The sequence below is a fragment of the Sinocyclocheilus rhinocerous genome, unplaced genomic scaffold (genome assembly GCF_001515625.1).
Source record: "Sinocyclocheilus rhinocerous isolate Xijiao unplaced genomic scaffold, SAMN03320098_v1.1 scaffold245, whole genome shotgun sequence".
Lineage (NCBI taxonomy): Eukaryota > Metazoa > Chordata > Actinopteri > Cypriniformes > Cyprinidae > Sinocyclocheilus > Sinocyclocheilus rhinocerous.
Window position 1 is genome coordinate 716987 of NW_015659923.1, and position 19832 is coordinate 736818.

Here is a 19832-nt window from a genome sequence, read left to right on the forward strand (position 1 = left end):
GAGTTACAAAAACAGTCGTTTATGTCTGTGAAGGTAAACAGCTGGGAAATAAATCGCATGTTTATTTTAGATCTGTGTGGCAGCAGCAATATACAGTAAATAAATCAATAAATCCACTGCTCTGTTGTCTCCTCTGAGGCTGGGACTGTAAATAGTGTTCTGTGCTCGTCTGTGCAGCCAAAGGCAGAACAGTTAGCATGTTTTACTCAAACTTTCGCCATGGCATTACACCGTTGTCGCTTGCGAAATCAAAATGACGGCGCCATGGGTGTAAACTTACAGATTAAGGGGCGGTAATATTATGAGATCCCTTTGCCACGTCACCAAGGGAGCAAAATCAGACACGCTCGTTTTTTCAGACACTTGCAGAAAAAGGCTTACCAAAACAAAGTTACTGGGTTAATCTTTTTCACCTTTCCTTGGTTGGTAGATGCACCGGGGACCTGATTATAGCACTTAAAACCTGGAAAAATCAGATTTTCATGATATGTCACCTTTAAAATATTTGGTTTCTTTCAGGACAATAAGATACACCTTTAATAATGTAAAATTGTCTAAATTAGAACTTTTTTTAACCGTTGTGATCATAGTCGATGTTTAAACTTGAGTTGAGAAATCTTTGTATTGATTAGAGAATCACAACACTGCCCCCTAGTGTCAGCAGACTTAGGTCATCCTATGGCTGCACTGTCATTACAAGTTTAAGGTTAAAGGTTTTGTTTTTTCAGTTACTATCGCTTACGTATACAGTGTAATTCATTTTAAAATCATGTTTTTGTCCTTAGTCAGTGTTCATCTTGAAACCATTTGAATATAACTACAGTTGTTTTTGTACTTATCTCAAGGCATCCGTGAACTTTGTTTTTCTCAACAGGCTCACTTAAGAAGTTGTCCATTCTGAAAGTGAACCAGAACCGCTTGGTGCATCTCACAGACTCTATTGGCGAGTGTGAGAACCTGACAGAGCTTATGTTGACTGAGAACCTTCTCCAGGTACACAACCTGCACCACCTGATATCTGTTATGTCTGCCTTTATTTGCTTACTGCGCTTTCTTTAATTCTATGACACTGGTTTTGGAGCATCAGGTTATATTATATGTAATGCTTCCATATTATTTTGCTGTATGTGCCACAGTGTTTTTTTTTTTTTAAAGGTGATGCGATTTCAAGTTTTCCTTTCTCTTTGGAGTGTTACAAGCTGACTGTGCATAGATAAGATCCCTGAAGTTGCAAAGACTAAAGTCTCAAAACCAAAGAGATATTCTTTATCAAAGTTAAGACTCTGCCACGCCCCCCTAAAACGGCTCGTTCTAACACGCCCCCACATATCTAGTTTGAGAGAGGCGGGGCATAGAGGACCTACAATAATGTACAGTATTTGAAAAATAATGTGTTTTTTGAACATTAAAGCATGTCAACATATTCTGTTACACCAAATACACAAAATAATGATCTTTTAAAAAGCATCATATGACCCCTTTAAATCGTACAATAGTGGGAATGATATGTAAACAAATCAGCTATAGATTGGAATTCATTTACATTGCATTTGTTTGTTTAAAGGATGCTTTCATCTGAAATAACTTATAAATGAGTAATCACAATTAATCGTAACAATATTAGCAGGACTGCATTACCAAATTTCAAGAGGAACGCAGACGTGTCAGAGCAGAGCCCATTATGAAAACTTTCTCTTTCAGTCCCTCCCTCGCTCACTTGGGAAGCTGAAGAAGTTGACTAACTTGAATGTGGACCGAAACCGCTTGAGCAGCGTGCCAGCAGAACTGGGAGGATGTGTCAGCCTGAACGTGCTCTCCCTCAGAGATAACCGTTTGGAAAAACTACCCGCTGAGCTGGCCAATGCAACAGAATTACATGTGCTGGACGTGGCAGGCAACAGGTGAAAATGCATTCTCTATATCACAGGTTTTGGATGTCAGAGTGACCATAAGAATTGCTACCAGCTGTTTGTTTCATGCACTGAAGTTTCTCCATCTCTTGCTCTCTGTCCCAGGTTGCAGAATTTACCGTTCGCATTGGCCAATCTGAACCTGAAGGCCATGTGGCTGGCAGAGAACCAGTCTCAGCCCATGCTGAAGTTCCAGACAGAGGACGACGAACGGACTGGGGAAAAAGTTCTCACCTGCTACCTGCTGCCTCAGCAACCCTCATCGAGCCTTGGTAAGACACTCCTCCGTCCTTGTGAATGGAGCTGTCAAGTTACACCCAAAGAGGCTTTGCATCTTTGCATATATTTGACCAGACTTTGGACTAAATGGTTAAATGTCTACCCCACTTTGCAGATTATTCTGACTATTTCTGACTTATGCTGCTAATTTAGTCAGGAACAGACCATTTGACTGAAAAATTCAATAAAATCATGCTGTGGTAGTCCTTTTTGTTTGAAAAAGTTCATTTAAAGTAGGGCTGCACGATAAATCGAAATGAAATCGAAATCGCGATTAGACCGAAGCTGCGATTGTAATGCTTATCTTGTCAGTGAAGCACGGTTCTGTGATCAGCAGTAAATCTCCATCCGAAGGCCAGAGGGCGCTCTCACGCAGAAACTCCAAATACACCTCGCAGAAGAAACCCGGCAGTTGCTGAATAAACAGAAGATTGAAATGCTTTCGTTGATTCAACGTGACTAATAAACACACGACTATGGCAATATATGGTTTATCTGAGTTCTTATTATTATAATTTTCATTATATTAAAGTATATCTATAATGCAATGCTAATCTACGGCTCTGTGTAGTAAATGCTGTTCCATCTGAAAGCAGGTGATGGAGATTTACTACTAATCACAGAACCGGCTTTACTGACAAGATGTGCATGACAACTGCATTCGATTAATCGTGCAGCCCTAATTTAAAGTCACTACAAAGAGGACTGTGGCTGGTTTGTGCCCATGCTGTCCGGCTGTCCGAGGCTAAGACTACACCTATAGTGAATCCAGGACACTCATCAAATTGCAATATTTTGTAATATGCTTTGCAGAGAATCTACTGGACAGGAGCGTTGATGAAACCTGGCCCACAGACACTAATTTGAACAGGGTATCGGTCATTCAGTTCCAGGATGACTCCAAACACGAAGAGGAAGATGAGGAGACTGCTGCAGAGAAGAGGGTGAGCGTGGAAATGTGTACAGGATGTTTATGATTTCTGGACAACTGTTTACATGAAATTGTGTACATGTGCTAACACTCTTGCTGTATATGTGAACTAGCAGGGTCTTCAGAGGAGAGCCACACCACATCCCAGTGAGTTGAAGGTAATGAAGAATGTCATTGAAGCCAGAAGAAATGAGGCTTATACAGCCAAGCCAGATGAGGATCTGGAGTCCCCGGACTCTGAGGTAAATTCAAACAAAGGCACAATTGTTTTGTTTTATTTTTTGTTTTTCTTGTGGGGTTTTTTTTTTTTTTGGTCCAAAAGTGCTTCTATTAGTTTCCATCAATTTGAATGGAAATAAATGCACAGAATCAGTTTATTTGTAGAACTATGGTGCACTGATAGTATACCATATTTTGCAAAATATGTCATCTTTTTATCATCTAAAATGTGTATATATATATATATATATATATATTGTTTTAATTGTATTCATTTTATTATTTATTTATTATTTAAAATATTTTACCATTTAAATATTATGTCAGTACATTATTTTTTTTATATTACATACAAACTGTTTTAATATTATTATCATTTAAATATTCGATACGAACTGCTCAGTTTTTTTTCGTTGATTATGTATAATGGTTTTTCACAGCAGAAACGGTTGAGTGGGCTGTCCAATCAAAGTCATGATTCTCAGGCATCCAGTAGCACCGCCTCTGCCACTTCTCAGGATGAGAAGCGGGGTGTAAACAGTACAGGGGTGGAGATTAATGATGGTCAGGGTCAAGAAGAGGAGGAGCTGGATGAGATGGAGGTGGAGTATACTGAGGTATGTATGAAGTATGTTCAGCACATCCTGAATGTAACTGTGACCTCTATTGTACAAGTGCAAGCTACTGTAAAGATAATGTTTTGGTTTGTGTGAGTATGTTGCCATTTGTTTCACAAAATCCTTCTGTTTTTTCCTTGATTCTGAACCATAATGATTCTGTCACTGCATTGGTAATCCAGGAAACTGTTTTTCTTGCCTTCGCAGCCTACTGTGCACTTTGCTGAAGAGCCCATCATCCGTGGCGATGATGAGGAGGAAGAAGATGAAAATGAAGATGATGATGAAGACGCTGAAAGGAGCGATGAGGACTCTCGAACGCCGCCTTTTCCTGCAGAGAAACAGCGGCTCATACGTAAAGACACACCACACTACAAAAAGCACTTCAAGATCACCAAGCTGCCCAAACCAGAGACTGTCGCCGCCCTGCTGCAAGGCTTCAGTCATGACGGCCTCTCACCTACTGCTCACACCCCTGAGGACGAGAGGGATGGTGAGGAGGAGGAAGACGAGGAGGACGAGGGAGGAGTAATAGTCAATACCCCTTTTCAACAAAGACTAGAAGCAGCTGAGCTAGAAGACAGTAGGCTGAGTCAGATGAACTCGTCCCTGCAGCCAGTGAAGGTAAGAAGGGCTCACTTCTAGAAGCAATGGTGTGGGAAATCCGGGTTACTTAATTGAAAGTTGGTGAAATCAGTTTATATGGTCTGAGGGTTTAAGTGGAGTTATTTAATAATCATGTTCACACATCTTAGTGCAGAGTGCGGAATTTATTCAGTCTAAGATATACAAAATACAGTGCTAAAAGTTTGAGACCCCTAGTGTAAATCTGTCCGTTTTACATTTTTAAAATGTAATACAAATTTTTAAATGCAAAATTGTATTATCAGCAGAAAATTTGAGTTATAATACTGTTCAAAAGTTTGAGGTTAGTAGAAGTCTCTTAGGCTCACCGAGGCTGCATTTATTTGAACAAAAACACTGTAAAAACAGGATTTTTGTGAAATGTTATTGCAATTTTAAATAACAATTTTAAATTGTAAATTAAAGTTTTTTTAAAACATAATTTATTCCTGTGATGGCAAATCTGAATTTTCAGCAGCCGTTACTCCAGTCTTCAGTGTCACATGATCTTTCAGAAATCATTCTACCAGTCTCTCCTGTCTCTTTTGATCAAAAGACACATTCATTCTTACTGACCTCTGACCTTTTGAACAGTACTGTACAGAAAATTTCAGAATGTCTTTTGGTTCGTCTCACTTTTGTTTTAGTTTGTTGTCTCACACTTTTAGACCCCTCTGTGACAATATTTGTTCATTCAGCTTCATTCATTGAATCAGAGCCATCGTGTCATTGGAATGAATATTGGCACCATGCAAAGTATATCCATGGATATGACCTCTGCCTTTGGTCTGATTAAAAGGACAGAACCTCAAATGAAAAAGCTTCTCCTTGTTTTGCCCCACCCTTTGGCTATGTTTAGCTCCTCCTCCACAGCTTGACTCCACCCCATTGAGCACTGCTCTTGCTTCTCATCATCATTTGCTGTCTCTGTTGCCTGGGGAAATCAGTGCACACTGCCCTCTTTGCCCACCTTTTCCACAACTGTCTGTGTGCTGATCATTTTAAATTATACCTGAACTTCACATCAATGAAAAATTCCACTGTTTTTGTTTTTTTTCTTTCTATAATTCTTATTGTGTAGAAATATGAGGACTCTCATTGGTCTTTAAAATGCATACTTTAACCAGAAAGATTGCATAAACCCTTTAGGGGTTTTACAGGCAGCAAATATGTAAAAACTGTAACAACCACTGAGAGTGAGAATTTATTTCCTACAAACATGCAACATAATGCTTTGCAGTTATTCATTGAATTCTTAAATATGATTTAATTCAGCTATACATATTTAAAATTAATCTTTGAAGCCAAGATTTATATATATCTGGTTTAAAATATTTTTAACGTGGTCAGGAACTCCAAGGTGTGTGTGTACTGGTTTATATATCCTGGTGGGGACTTAAACCTGACTACACACAGACTCATGGGGACTCGTGTCACGGTGGAGACCTAAATTGTGGTCCCCACGGGTACAAAAGGACAAAGGCACAATTGTTTTGTTTTATTTTTTGTTTTTCTTGTGGGGTTTTTTTTTTTTTTGGTCCAAAAGTGCTTCTATTAGTTTCCATCAATTTGAATGGAAATAAATGCACAGAATCAGTTTATTTGTAGAACTATGGTGCACTGATAGTATACCATATTTTGCAAAATATGTCATCTTTTTATCATCTAAAATGTGACATGACTTCTTTATTATGAATGACAATGCCGTTTGTTTTTTTATACTTATTTTTCATTATTGTTCTCTATACTGTTACATTTAAAGAATTTCTTTGTGGAGTGTGGGGAACTAAAATGTGTTTATAATGTCTATAAATAATGCAAATTATATTCATGTGCAACTTACTAAATACAGTAATTTTATACAATTAGTTTACAAGGAAAACTATCAAGATTCCAGGCATGAATAAATATATTGCTGTTCACATAAATTGACTAAGATGGGCTTTGTTATAAAAACAATGTTATATTTGGAAAGATATTCATATGAGACAATGGTCTTGGACTGCTATGATTATGTTGGCTTGAGAAATATATTTTCTCAAGAAATATATATATAATAGCTGACCAGACATGTGTGTGTGTGTGTGGTCTCCATGACTGGATGGATGAGTGGCTGAGGAATGCTTGTGCAGGACTTGTGTGTGCATGTTTTCAGTTTGAAAAAAAAAGTAAATTGCTGTTCCTTTGTGAATATTGACATTTGTGTGGATGTTGGTAATTGCTTTATATCTGTGTTTTACAGCATTGACACACTAGTGATTTGTCTGGGGTTAATATTGACAACCTGTAACTTGGGTTGCTTAATCCAGACAGTTGGTTGTTTTGATTTCCCTGTCAAGTCTTTTTAAATTGCTAAAATTGCTAAACATTTTAGACTTCCTTTGTAAAGTGTGACGTGACTGTAAAATTACTTTTTTTTTCAGAATTGCAATATTATGTTTTTGTACAGATACTGTATGAATAGCAAGCTTTTCCATATAATAGCCGTTTTATTTCATGAGCTGAATCTGCTTGCTGAATGCAGTCTGAGATCTGAGCTGTGCTATGTTGTTTTAAAGCTCTTTAAGTGTGTAGGTCAGTGTTGTTTGCTGTATATGTGGTGGTTTTGGAAGCGCCCTCTCTTAATGTGGGTGTGTGTGTTTGGAGGTGTGCCGGTCATTCAGTCACCTGTGTGAATGTTTGTTCCATTTATTTTAATTTCCAGTCATACAGCTTCTGTTTTTTTTTTTTTTTTGGCCTGACTAATCTGCATGCCCTCTCGCTGGTTCCTGTCCTAACAGGGGGTGTCATTTGATCAAGTCAATAATCTGCTGATTGAGCCTGCTCGAATTGAGGAGGAAGAGGTCTGTACCTACTCTCTTTCCGCCCAAACTCCCGCTCTCTTCCTCGCTCTCTCCCTCTTTTGATCATTCATTCATTTACTCACTCATCGTTCACCTGCAGTTCAGGGAATCACGACTCACCACAAAATTCTTTCATTAATCCACACCGGATGCTTAGGGAAATTGCTGACTAACATTTACTTATAAGTCACAGCTGTAATAGATCTTAGTGTTTGGAGAAAAAATGGTCATGGTGCAGCTGTTAGCTGAAGAATATTCTGGGTTGAGTACTTAAAAAAAAAAATAATAATAATAATAAAGTTAAGCTTTTGCAGTAATGAAGTTACAATGTAAGTCTATGGACAAAGGCATTTTCAGTGGTTATTGAAAGCATGTCATAAACTATATTTTTCATCTTAATAATTGCCCTTACGTTTTAAAGAAACATTGTGTTTCCATTACCATGTTATTCTCCAAACTAGGTTCTATTACTGTCTGCAACCTGTTTTTCTATCGTTTTCTTGTTTTTCTTTTCTTCCCTCTTTTCCACCGCCTACCCCTCTGTCAGGTTCTGCCACCTAGGAGCAAGGAGCACATATGCTAGCACATGAGCTAGTGGAAACTTTTATTTTTGGCTGCATCATATTACAAGTGTCTGTTTTGTCTGATTGAAATGAACAATACCCACAAAAGTAGTTGTTTATACTTCCGTAATTAAATAATTTACATTTGTTACTTGCCATGTAAAAATATATGCCATTCGTATGACTGATGTTCCGTGTTCCCCTAAAATCAGTCATTGTATAATTGCACGTAAACCAGATTTACGTTTTCTCCAAAACCAAAACCCACCAAATTATTGTTTTTCTTTTTCAAAGTGCAATATAAAAATATGTAAATACTGCTACCATATTGTCAGTCATGCAACTAATTTCAACATAGTGTTAATACCCTCTCTGATATATCACAATAATGCGATAGGTCAGTCATTTTCAACCATTTGAATACACTAATCCATGTCATACATTTTTAGAATTTTTTGTATTTTAATGAATGGATAGTACTATTTTTTTTAGTAATTCCTGACCCAGTGCCAATGTAAGATAAGTGACCATCAGCCATAGCATTAGACCAAATAAGATAATTACTTTCCACTTTGTTTAATTAATATGCCTGAAGCTGAGCATTTATTTATATTAGTCACACAAAGGGCTGTACGTCTCTAAAGATTTCATTGTCCAAGAACATTGTTCTCTCTTCTTCACTTGAGTTTTGTTTTTTCTCATCTACCCACTCACTATGCCCACTTTGCATGGCTGCTGCTGTAGAATCAACCACATCTAGTCCATCCCACAAAAAAGTTCACCACCCTCCCATTCATTTTGTGAATATTGGGTATGTCACGGTGTGACTGTTTGGTGACGAGTGCCATCACTTAATCAGTCAATACAAATGTAAAGTGGTTTAAGATAAAAAAATTTCCTCAGTGAAACAGTTGATATTAATTTTTTTTTAAATGTTTCTGTTATCTCATGATTTCATTATTTTAAAAAAAAAGGACAAATAACTATGAATTGAATTGGCTTCAGCCTCCTTTTTTAGGCCATGAATGTGTTACAGTACAATGTTCAGTAGCATTGAACTAGATGTGGAGTCTTTTGCCATTAATCTGCAAAACTTGAATCAATGCAAGTTTTGAGGCAGGTGATGTTCAAACTTGAGCATGTGTTCTTTATACAGTCTGCATTAATCAAACAGATCCTTGGTGTCCTGTCCCAGCAATGCTGGCTTCCTCTCCTTGATTTTTCAGACTTTTGACTATTTGATAAAATGTATAATGTTATATATGATAAGTATTAAATATAGTGTTAAAGTAGTTGAATTTGACTTGATTAAATGTCTTTCGCTGATTCTTGGAGCAACTTTGTTCTTGGTGTAAATAATTTTATATACACTATAGTTTGAAGTCAGTAAGACTTCAGCGAGGATGCATTAAACTCAAAAAGTGACAGTAAAGTTACCAATTCAAATAAATGCTGTTCTTTTGAGCACAGAATCCAAAAACATTAAAACAAAATCTTACTGGCCCATCTCATTCATCACATTAGTCTCATAATGAAATTGTCTACTTGGGATTCATTGATTCCTTACATGCACAACAGACTTACGTGACCTTTTGAACATGAACATAAAAGATGTGCATGTAAACAAACTTTCTGTATAGAACAGATCAACATACATTTTGGATAGACTTTATGGTGTCTGTACATACAAACTGTCCAGTGTGAGTAAAGGCTGGAATACACTACACTACGTTTGCCTAGATTTTTCTATATTTGCCCTGATTTACAGTCTGGGCAAGTCAATGGTAGCTGCAAAAAGTCAGAGCCAGTGTGCAGATTTTAAAACCGCATAAAATTTGGTGGGCACAGACTTTTTTTCCCAGTTGTTAAGTCTATGATGCCCAGTTTTTCTCTGTAACCATTTACAAAATCGTAGTCGTCTGGCATATTCCTGAATCCTGCCTTAACTGTGTGCATCATGTACAATTCACACCAGTACTTTTTATAATCCTGTAGTGTTGAATTTTTCACTCCAAAGATCGAAAAGATGTGGGTAAACCACTTAGTCTGTCACATTCCCAAACTGCTTCAATAAATAGACAAAAGCAGTCAGGCTGATCCAGCTTGCAAATATCAAGGGCTCATCTTATCAACAGAGGTGTTGGGCTTCTGTGTTATTTCATCTTGGTTTTTAAATGCATGTCTGAATATGAAAAGCTTGTCCAATAATCCATAAATTAGAGCAAATTTTTTAATGTATGTAAATGAACGCATTGTGTACATCAAGGAAAGAAGGCTGGTTGGGACAATATATTTGATCTGTCTGAACAAAGATGCAGTCATTCATATTAGAAATACTTTCTAAACAAGCATGCACTGCATGAAAACTTTTTTGTTTGTTTTTTGTTTTGTGAGTCAAGCCACGCATGTTATAGCAAATGTTTTGAAGTATTTCGTTCTGCATTTGTCTGTGAATTTCTGATCTCTCTGCTTCATCTGTAGCTGACCCTGACTATCCTGAGGCAGACCGGTGGGTTAGGCATCAGCATTGCAGGGGGGAAAGGATCTACGCCCTATAAGGGCGATGATGAGGTACATTTCAATGAGCTTTCACACAATACATGAGTTTCAGTAAATGCTTGTGTGTGTGGTTTGTTTTAATGTACTGTATATGTCCTTTTCAGGGTATTTTCATCTCTAGAGTGTCAGAAGAGGGCCCTGCAGCTCGTGCTGGGGTCAAAGTGGGAGACAAACTTCTTGAGGTGAACATCTGTTTTCATTTTCTCTTTTGAGTTGCCCCTTTCAGAACCAGTCATTCACGCTGCTTTAAATCCTCAATCATTGTATTCGTCTGTTCTCAGGTGAACGGAGTAGACCTGCACGGAGCGGAACATCACACAGCTGTCGAGGCCCTGCGCAATTCAGGGACGGCCGTGGTTATGACCGCTCTGCGAGAACGCATGGTTGAACCAGAGAACGCCATCACCACCACTCCACTGAGACCAGAAGATGATTATTTCCCCCGGGAGAGACGGTCCAGTGGGCTGCCTTTCCTCCTGGACCCTGCCTCTCCGGCTGTCAGCGGTGGACCAACACTGCGACTAGCCACTTCTCTGGTCCGCAACGATAAAGGTTTAGGGTTCAGCATTGCTGGAGGGAAAGGGTCAACCCCGTACCGAGTAGGAGACACGGTAAACACAAGACGCTATTGCATATTGTTACGTCCCGCATGAATCTAGGGGTGTAAGCGGACGCAACAAAACAACAAATAATTTAAAGAGTGCTAGTCTGAGTCCTGTCACAGCACCACAAGCAACAAATTACCATAAAGGTTTTTATTTGACAGCTCATGGAACAAATACAAAAGGTATATTAAAAATAAGAAAAAAGAATTAAAAATAAATAAAAGGGAAGCAATAATTTCAGGAGAGGGCAAGGCCAAAATAACAAACAAAACAATCTAACTAGATAATTTAAGCCTCTAACTAATCTAACAAAGAAAAGAAAAATAACAACAGGTTTGTATCCTAACTCCCTTCCTGGCCCCAAAACAGGAGAAAACAGGATTCAACAAAAATGGCACCCACCTCCCTACAACTTCCAAATAAACCAAACAATATTATACAAGTTTGTAAACAACAGCAACAGGCTGGGCAGGACAAAGACAGCGCTCTGGAGAAAGCTCTTGGGGGACCGTTTTCTCAAACTTTGGTAGTTGCTGCTGTGCTTTTATGCTGGCTCACTCTTAACTGGTAAGCAGCTGCAGCTGGGGGCAATCAGCTACCTGCCAGACAGATTGAGTAGGAGGAGGCAAAGGGTTAATGGAGGGGGAAAAAAAAGACACATTAAAGAAAACACAGCTTTTCTGATAAATCATAACAATAAAGACTACGTCTCCAGACGTAACAATATACACTCGTTACTTGACTTGTCAAGTCACCTTTATTTTTATATAGCGCTTTTAACCATACAGATTGTGTCAAAGCAACTTAACAGCATTAAATAGGAAAATAGTGTGTCAATAATGCATAAGGACAATAGTAAACACTCAATTTTCAGTTAAAGGTAGTTCATTATTGAATTCAGTGATGTCATCATCCAGCTCAGTTCAGTTTAAATAGTATCTGTGCAATCAAGTCGATGATATCGCTGGAAATGAAGTGTCCCCAACTAAGCTAGCCAGAGGCGACAGCGGCAAGGAACCAAAACTCCATCGGTGACAGAATGGAGAAAAAACCTTGGGAGAAACCAGGCTCAGTCGGGGGGCCAGTTCTCCTCTGGCCAGACGAACCAGCAGGTTGTTACATGCTGCAGCAAAGACACATTGTGCAGAGGACTCAACTGGTTCCTGTGGTCTTGTCCCGATGGCCATCCAGGAGACAAGGTCTTCACTGGGGATCTGTCTCTGGGGCTCACCTAGTTGTCCTGGTCTCCGCTGACATTCAGGGCTGTTGAGGTCATCTCTAGGTGTTGATCCACCATCTGGGCTGGATACGTACTGGATCCGGGTGACTGCAGTGACCTTGTAGTGAATATTTTATGGTGTGTTCATTGCTTCAGTGTCAGGTTGTGCAGTGTGGTTTACGGAAGTCAGGACATGTCATCCGTTCTCTCCGTATGTTTAACATGTTTAGCAGAAGCGTATGGACTGCGTAAGCTTCTGCATGATGCACCTCTAGGATGGCTGACCGAGATGGCAATGATTAGAATTCCAGGGACTGACACCTGATAGAGCCAGTAGATTATCGGATAGCAGGGGATGAAGTATTTTTGGATCTCCGCTGCAGACACACATCATACTGCCCTCTATCTTTCTGACATGGCCACATTTTTGCACCACTTTCACGAAGGAGACACAGTCACACATTAGCACATGCACACACTCTATGCTGAGTAATTGTAAGTCCTGTTTTTGTCCTTCTGCTTGGCATTTGTGCTTGTTTTTACTAACAAGTAGATCTCACTGACTTGTCTGCTGGTCTGTTTGCTGCTTTGAGTCTTCAGCATGAAACGTTCTGATCACAATTTCAGAGAACATACTGTGAAAGTGCTGACAAAGGCTGTTTGCAGACTGTGTATCTGTTAAACTGTTGAGATTTGTCTTTGAAGAATTAAGTGGCCTTGAGGGTCGTCAATAGTTTGTTCTTTTAATACTACATGGTCTGTTACATCTTTAGAGTTGTAAATAAGCCCATATAATAAACTGCTAAAAGCAAGGCAGGTAATTTTAAGCTAAGGTCAGCAGGATCATTTCTGCTCTAGAGGCTTGAGGCATTGCAGCATGTTACTCCAGCATACTGACTAGCTCTAGGGATAGTTCACCCAAAAATGAAAATTAGCCCATTATTTACTCACCCTCAAGCCATCCTAGGCATATATGACTTCCTTCTTTCAGATGAATCCAATCGGAGTTATATTAAAAATGGTCTTTGATCTTCCAAGCTGTTTAATGGCAGTCAACGGGTGTTGCAGTTCATCAGTCCAAAAGAAGTGAAATAAAGTGCATCCATCCATAATAAAAAGTGCCTCACACGGCTCCGGGGGGTGAACAAAGTCCTCCTGTAGCGAATCGATGCGTTTTTGTAAGAAAAATATCCATATTCAAAACGTAATAATCACTTTAATCTAGCCTGCGCCAACAGTTGTACACGGAAGCAGCTCCGGGCGGTGAGTCTCGTGAAAACCAACGTTTGGTTACAGGAGCAAAGGAAGCAAAGTTTCCTCACTTTAGCAAAGGAAAACCAGTCTCCACTTGGCCTATATTTCGAAATCCTCCTACATTCTTCTTTACAAATCCTTGGTTTGTACTTCTAATCCGTGACCATTGTTTTGTTTTGATCTCTTCCCTGCGCTTCCGCGTTCATCACTTCTGAGCGGCGCATGCGCAACGCCGACGTCATCCGTCCGGAGCTGCTTCCGTGTACAACAGTGAGCGCAAGCTAGATTAAATTGATTATTAGATTTTAAATATGGTTATTTTTCTTACAAAAACGCATCGATTCGCTACAGGAGGACTTTGTTCACCCCCCCGGAGCCGTGTGAGACACTTTTTATTATGCAAGGATGGGCTTTATTTCACTTCTTTTGGACTGATGAACTGCAACACCCACTGACTGCCATTAAACAGCTAGGAAGATCAAAGACAATTTTTAATATAACTCCGACTGGATTCGTCTGAAAGAAGAAAGTCATATAAACCTAGGATGCCTTGAGGGTGAGTAATTTATGGGCTAATTTTCATTTTTGGGTGAACTAACCCTTTAACAGCTGTACAGGAGCACTGAACTCAGTTGAAGCCAGCTCAAGTCAGCAGCTAATATAGCACTGCAAGAGATACTAGCATTGTGTTACTACAAGTGTATTACCTGTTTTTAATTCTTTGTGAAACTCCCCTAGGACTCTTTACTTTTCTTTTGATTCTTATAAAAAGAGTGTTAATCAAATGAGACCGGATTTAGTTCTATATTTGTTATTCAAGGATAAACTTTCAAAAGCTTTTTTCTTTTGTTTTATAGTTTAGTTATTTACTATTTACTATATTTACTTTCTATTTTTCATTTGTTTATTGCCATGAGTTGTAGCTCTAAATTATAAAAAATCAATCACTTCTTTGTGAATGTTTCTTTGTGTATTTTTTTGTGTGTATTATTTTAGAAAACATTTATATTAATATTTCACAATCATGCTTTTTACTGTATTTTTGGTCAAATAAATGCATCCTTGGTGTTCATAGGAAAATTCCTTCAAAAACTTGTATTGAGATGAGATTATCATTGGCTGTGTTTTTCTGCTTGTCTCGCAGGGAATCTTCATCTCTCGTATTGCTGAAGGAGGAGCTGCTCACAGAGACAATATCCTGCACGTGGGAGACAGGGTCATATCAGTGAGTTCATCCGTCTCTCTTTCTAGTTAATGTAGCTTATCAGTTTAATTTAGGTTTAAAAGGATAGTTCACTCAAAAAATAGTAAACGTTATTATTTACTCAACTTCATGCCATTTAAAAAAATCTGTCAGAATTTGTTCCTTGGAATGCACTTTGCACATTTTTGACACTTGTTTTCCATACAAAACATGAATAGTTACCAGGGTCTGTCAAGCTCCACAATGCCAAACAGTGCCATGAAAGTAATCCATACAATCATGGGCTGCATTCTAAATCTTCTAAAACCATGATAGTTTTGCAAGAGAGAGACTCATTTACGTAGTTTTCAAATCTCATTCATGTTCCCGTATATTAAAATGTAGCACATAAAGAAGTCATGCCATGTCTTCATTTAATCTCAGTGATGCCAAATATCATAGGGTTTGGTTCTCATAACGAATTGTGATGCACTAGATCTGTATATGAGCAGGAATATGACTTGATTTCAGTCAGTTCTTCACACAAAGCTATTGTATGGTTTTAAAATGTAGCACACATACTGTCCCTTTTGAAGCTTGAAAGTCACTATTCTCTTTCATTATACAGAAGAAAATAGTCTCATGTTGTGCCTTACAAAATAAAATCAAACAGGTTTGGGTTTGGGTGTGAGTAAATGACAACATCTGCATTTGTGGGTCAGCTGTGCAGCTATATAATAGATTTTTTTTGTTCCTGGGTATTAGATCGAAATAAATTCACTTTACATTGTGAGAAACATAAAAATAATAATAAGCCATTATTATCCAGCTCACTGCATGGGTGAGTTAGTTTTAGCACAGTCTTCTGCTGTTTTACTGTGCTGTACACCATAACCTTTCTGCTTTGCACAATGAAATTATGAACTTCTCTCCTAGTAACCTTGCCCATATTGCGACTCAGCATTATAACAATTATAATCCCAACTGTTTTGTCTCCCTTGAGCCCTCTCTTTATTTCGAGATTTTGCTTCTTCTCCCTCTCTCCTTGCATGAGTTTTCACTAACACACTTCTTGCCTGCTTGGTGTCGGGTGTGGTGATGGGAGGTTTTTGACTTGTTCTGTGGGCCTGCTGTTATGGTAACTGCATGCGTTACCCTAGCAGCTGCCGTTCTGTCACCCTGTGGTAAGCGCCGGTACTGAATGGTCAGTGCTGACCTCTGTTTGTCACCATGGTGGAGCTTCTTACTGCTAAACAAAGTAACCAGAAATCAAGAATAGTCTTCCCTCACATGGAAAGCAGGACAGGTTAGGCCACATGCCTTGGCTTTACAAAGAGAATCTCAAATATTGTACAGTCTTTGTGAAAATGCACAAAAATGCAGCAGCATTAGGCCACAGTTTCAACACAGCATGTGGTGTCAAGACATGAGCCAGATCATAATTAAAGGGTAGTATTTAAAGACCCATCGTTAAAGGGTAGTAATGTGATGAATCAGTAGTACTTTTATATACAAAGTTATAATGGAGTTGAGATAGGTTTTTATGTAGTCAGGTTGCAATATCTGTCTGTCCAGGTATAGATGACATGATGCATAATCGAATATTTCAAGGATTGTCAGCTCAATCCCGAGGCCTTTTGTAGTTTGCTGGACAAAGCCATGTTACAATCACATACAGATCTGTTAGTCTGCCTTACCAAAAACCAGACTGATACTATTTCAGTGAGACTAAAGTGTTTACATGGCATTTTTAAAAGGTGTTTTATTGCTTTAGTACAGCTGTAATCGAACTTTTAAAGTGCATGTTACCATTATAACTAATTTGTCCTGGACTAAGCTCACATTTTGTGAATGCAAGGTCCTCTAATCAAAGTATATGAGATATATCTGGAATACATTGAAATATGACAAGCTGTAGTAGAGTTTGGTCACGGTTTTCTTGAATCTGCTCTTTTTATACTCTCTCTAACACAATACGTGATCTTGCTACCTAAAGCATCTCCAGCATTTCCTCTTTCTCCTATTGCACATTGCCTTCTCTTTTCACTTCCCTGGTCAAATGTGTCTCAACGTTTTGATTTGATGCATGATTTTTCACTGAGAACCCAGGTTTTCAAAACCGAGTATATGTAGGTGAAGTGGAAATCACTTTCTCTTTGAATGCATGAGAGGGCTCCACATTGGCTGTCACTCACATGATGATCCAGATCAGTCCTGTACAGGAACATATTTCACTCAACTAACACCTGGACTCTAACGTTCCTTAAAAACCCAGCTAAATGAAATGCTGCATATAGTAATTAAAGAGCCCATAAGACGTAACAAGCTCAGCATAAGGGGCTTTCATATGCCCGTTGTGGGCTTATTGGCCCTCTCTGATCCTCTGGTGTTTGGCTGTCGCTCCAGATCAATGGTGTAGACATGACAGAGGCCAGACATGACCAGGCAGTAGCGCTGCTTACCGGCACCTCCCCCACCATCACCCTCCTGGTCGAACGGGACCAGGCCAGTGCAGGGGGCGCCTCCCCTCGAACTCGACCTCATTCGCCCCCTCCTCCAGAGCCATCTGACTCACCTGAGCAAGAGGAAGGAGATGAGCACCTTGGAAACCATCTCAACTGCCCCATGGAGGATGAATACCCCATTGAGGTGAGAGCTGGAAATAATGGTATGACATTGAACCTTCAGGGAGAGAGTGTGTGTTTTTCTCCCTATTTGAGGAAATATTTAAAACTAATAAATGCTGCTTGCTGTAGTTTAATCTCATAACAGCTTAATTTTGCTGTTTTAATGCCTCACTTAACAGAGAAAATGGTGCACGGTATGAACATTGCGTAGTGGATTTATTGTGTTAGGATTGTGATTTGGCCTTTTAAAATTTACTCTATTGCTTTTGCATTTAATTAATGCTCCCTTGATGTTTTTATTCGTGCTCATTTCATGTAGTTGTGTAGATTTGCCTAGAAGATGCATCTCTGTTACAAATAAATGAACATTCAGTTTAACTGTATTTACCATTACCATTCAAAAGTTTGGGGGTCAGTAAGATACATATACATATATGGAAGAAAAATAATGCCATATGTCTTTGAAACAAAAAAGCACGTTGAATAGCACTGACTGAAAAAATAATACATTGCATTAACAATCCATTTTATTTCATTTTCCAAATTCGCTGGTTTTCAGTGGTTAAAATTCGACAGAAAATTCACCATTGCACATCCGGGAGCTGCAGGAATAGCAGTAGAGCACCGATGCACGATCTCCAGCTGCTGTCAGTCGCTCACCAGCAGGTGGCGCAAGCGGCTGTTCATGAAGACCAAAGCAACAGGTGGATTAAGTCATTCATTCACAAAAACTGATTTGCAGAAATGGAGCAAGCGCCAAGTAGAAGTTTTGATTATCGGGGCCAGTATAAACATGTGGAAAAGCTGATTGTGTGTATGTTTAATTCAACATCTTTGCTGTTTCCCGTAGCCTACATGTAAGCAGCTTTCTCTACCACATAGAAGATTACAAGGCTATTTTATCCAACGCTGATGTTCAGAACTAACATTACATCTGAGGAAAACATATATTGCTTTTGGTTGCTTAGTTTCCTTTACTTGTATCATGGCTTGTGTGACGCTGTGCTGTAATACTGGGGTTCCCCCTCATACATCACACTCCAGGATTCCTAAACGACGCATAACGCTCCTCAGTGAACTATAAGACCTCAGATCTCAGAAAAAGTTTTACTGATGATGCGAACTATACCGACAGTTAAGCAGATGTAGAATATGAACTAACGCGCAAGGTTTCACGCTGTTTACCCTAGGAAATCAGTTAAAGAAAACATTACACGGCTCAGTAAGTGCATTAATGCAACGACAGCTATTAAAAGACCAAACTCAGATCTTACTGATGATGCAAACTCAAGGCTATTTTATCCAACGCTGATGTTCAGAACTAACATTACATCTGAGGAAAACATATATTGCTTTTGGTTGCTTAGTTTGCTTTACTTGTATCATGGCTTGTGTGAAGCTGTGCTGACCCAAGTATGTACACTACATAAATATTTTTTAAGAAAAAAATTACAGTAATTCACCAAAATGGTTTTTTTTCGTGTTGTATTCCAAATGTTGTATGTTACTAGTGACCAGACTGACTTACTACAGTTGAAATTTTGCCAATATCGTCCTTATTGTATATACAGTAAATAAATATTCTTTAGAAATTACTGTAATTCACATAGTTTATGTTCCAAATGTTGTAGTACATTCCTAGTGACTAGACTGACTTACATAGGTGAAATTTTGCTAATACCTCCCTTACTGTACATAAAGTACATCAATATATTATACTACCTTTGGAACATGAAAAATCCCTTTTGGGGTCCTACAGATTTTATTTTTTGTTTGTTTTAAATAATTGTGAATGGTGCATACAGTAAGGGAGATATTGGCAAAATTTCACATGAAGTCAGTCTTGTAACTAGCAACGTACTACAACCGTTGGAACATGAAAAAACCCTTTCCGGGGATCTTTTATATGTAAATAATTGTATACTGTACATATATGAAGGGAGGTATTGTCAAAATCTCACCTGTAGTAAATCACTATGAGCAATACGAGCTTTACAATTTGACAGTGTTTTATCTGAAATGTTAAAAATCATTTTAATTAAAATACATTGGACGTTTTAAACCAGTCAGTGGAATTGTCAGACGGTCCCTTGTGTGTGATAGCACGTCAATGCTTTCTCCGGTTTAAATTTGCAGCAGTAATACACATAGGCGGTTTTGAACTCCTATTTTTATGTCAATATAAAGTGGTTGCATATGGTTAAAACTAATCGTGGTATTGATATCTTTGTAGGACTGTTGACTCAATAGATCAGTGGTAAGGGAAAGAAATTATAAAGTAAATGCAGCGCATTGCGTTCTTCTGACCTCATTTGCTTGCCTGTATATAGTTCGCATAATCATCAATAAAGTGTATTCTGAGATCTGAGGTCTTATATCACTGTATTAGTTCACTGAGG

The 19832-nt window shown here is 38.6% G+C and overlaps 1 protein-coding gene across 1 annotated transcript in view; it reads left to right on the top strand.

Annotated features, from left to right (window-relative positions):
* scrib (scribble planar cell polarity protein) overlaps positions 1–19832 on the top strand; it is a 99715-nt gene that overhangs the window by 52289 nt on the left and 27594 nt on the right. Inside the window, exons 9-21 of the mRNA XM_016533293.1 lie at positions 875–993; positions 1702–1901; positions 2016–2182; positions 3003–3133; positions 3234–3362; positions 3780–3956; positions 4164–4580; positions 7361–7423; positions 10468–10557; positions 10650–10727; positions 10827–11156; positions 14768–14848; positions 17213–17455. Coding sequence (XP_016388779.1) covers positions 875–993; positions 1702–1901; positions 2016–2182; positions 3003–3133; positions 3234–3362; positions 3780–3956; positions 4164–4580; positions 7361–7423; positions 10468–10557; positions 10650–10727; positions 10827–11156; positions 14768–14848; positions 17213–17455 — 2225 coding nt within the window. The remainder of the gene's footprint in view (positions 1–874; positions 994–1701; positions 1902–2015; positions 2183–3002; positions 3134–3233; positions 3363–3779; positions 3957–4163; positions 4581–7360; positions 7424–10467; positions 10558–10649; positions 10728–10826; positions 11157–14767; positions 14849–17212; positions 17456–19832) is intronic.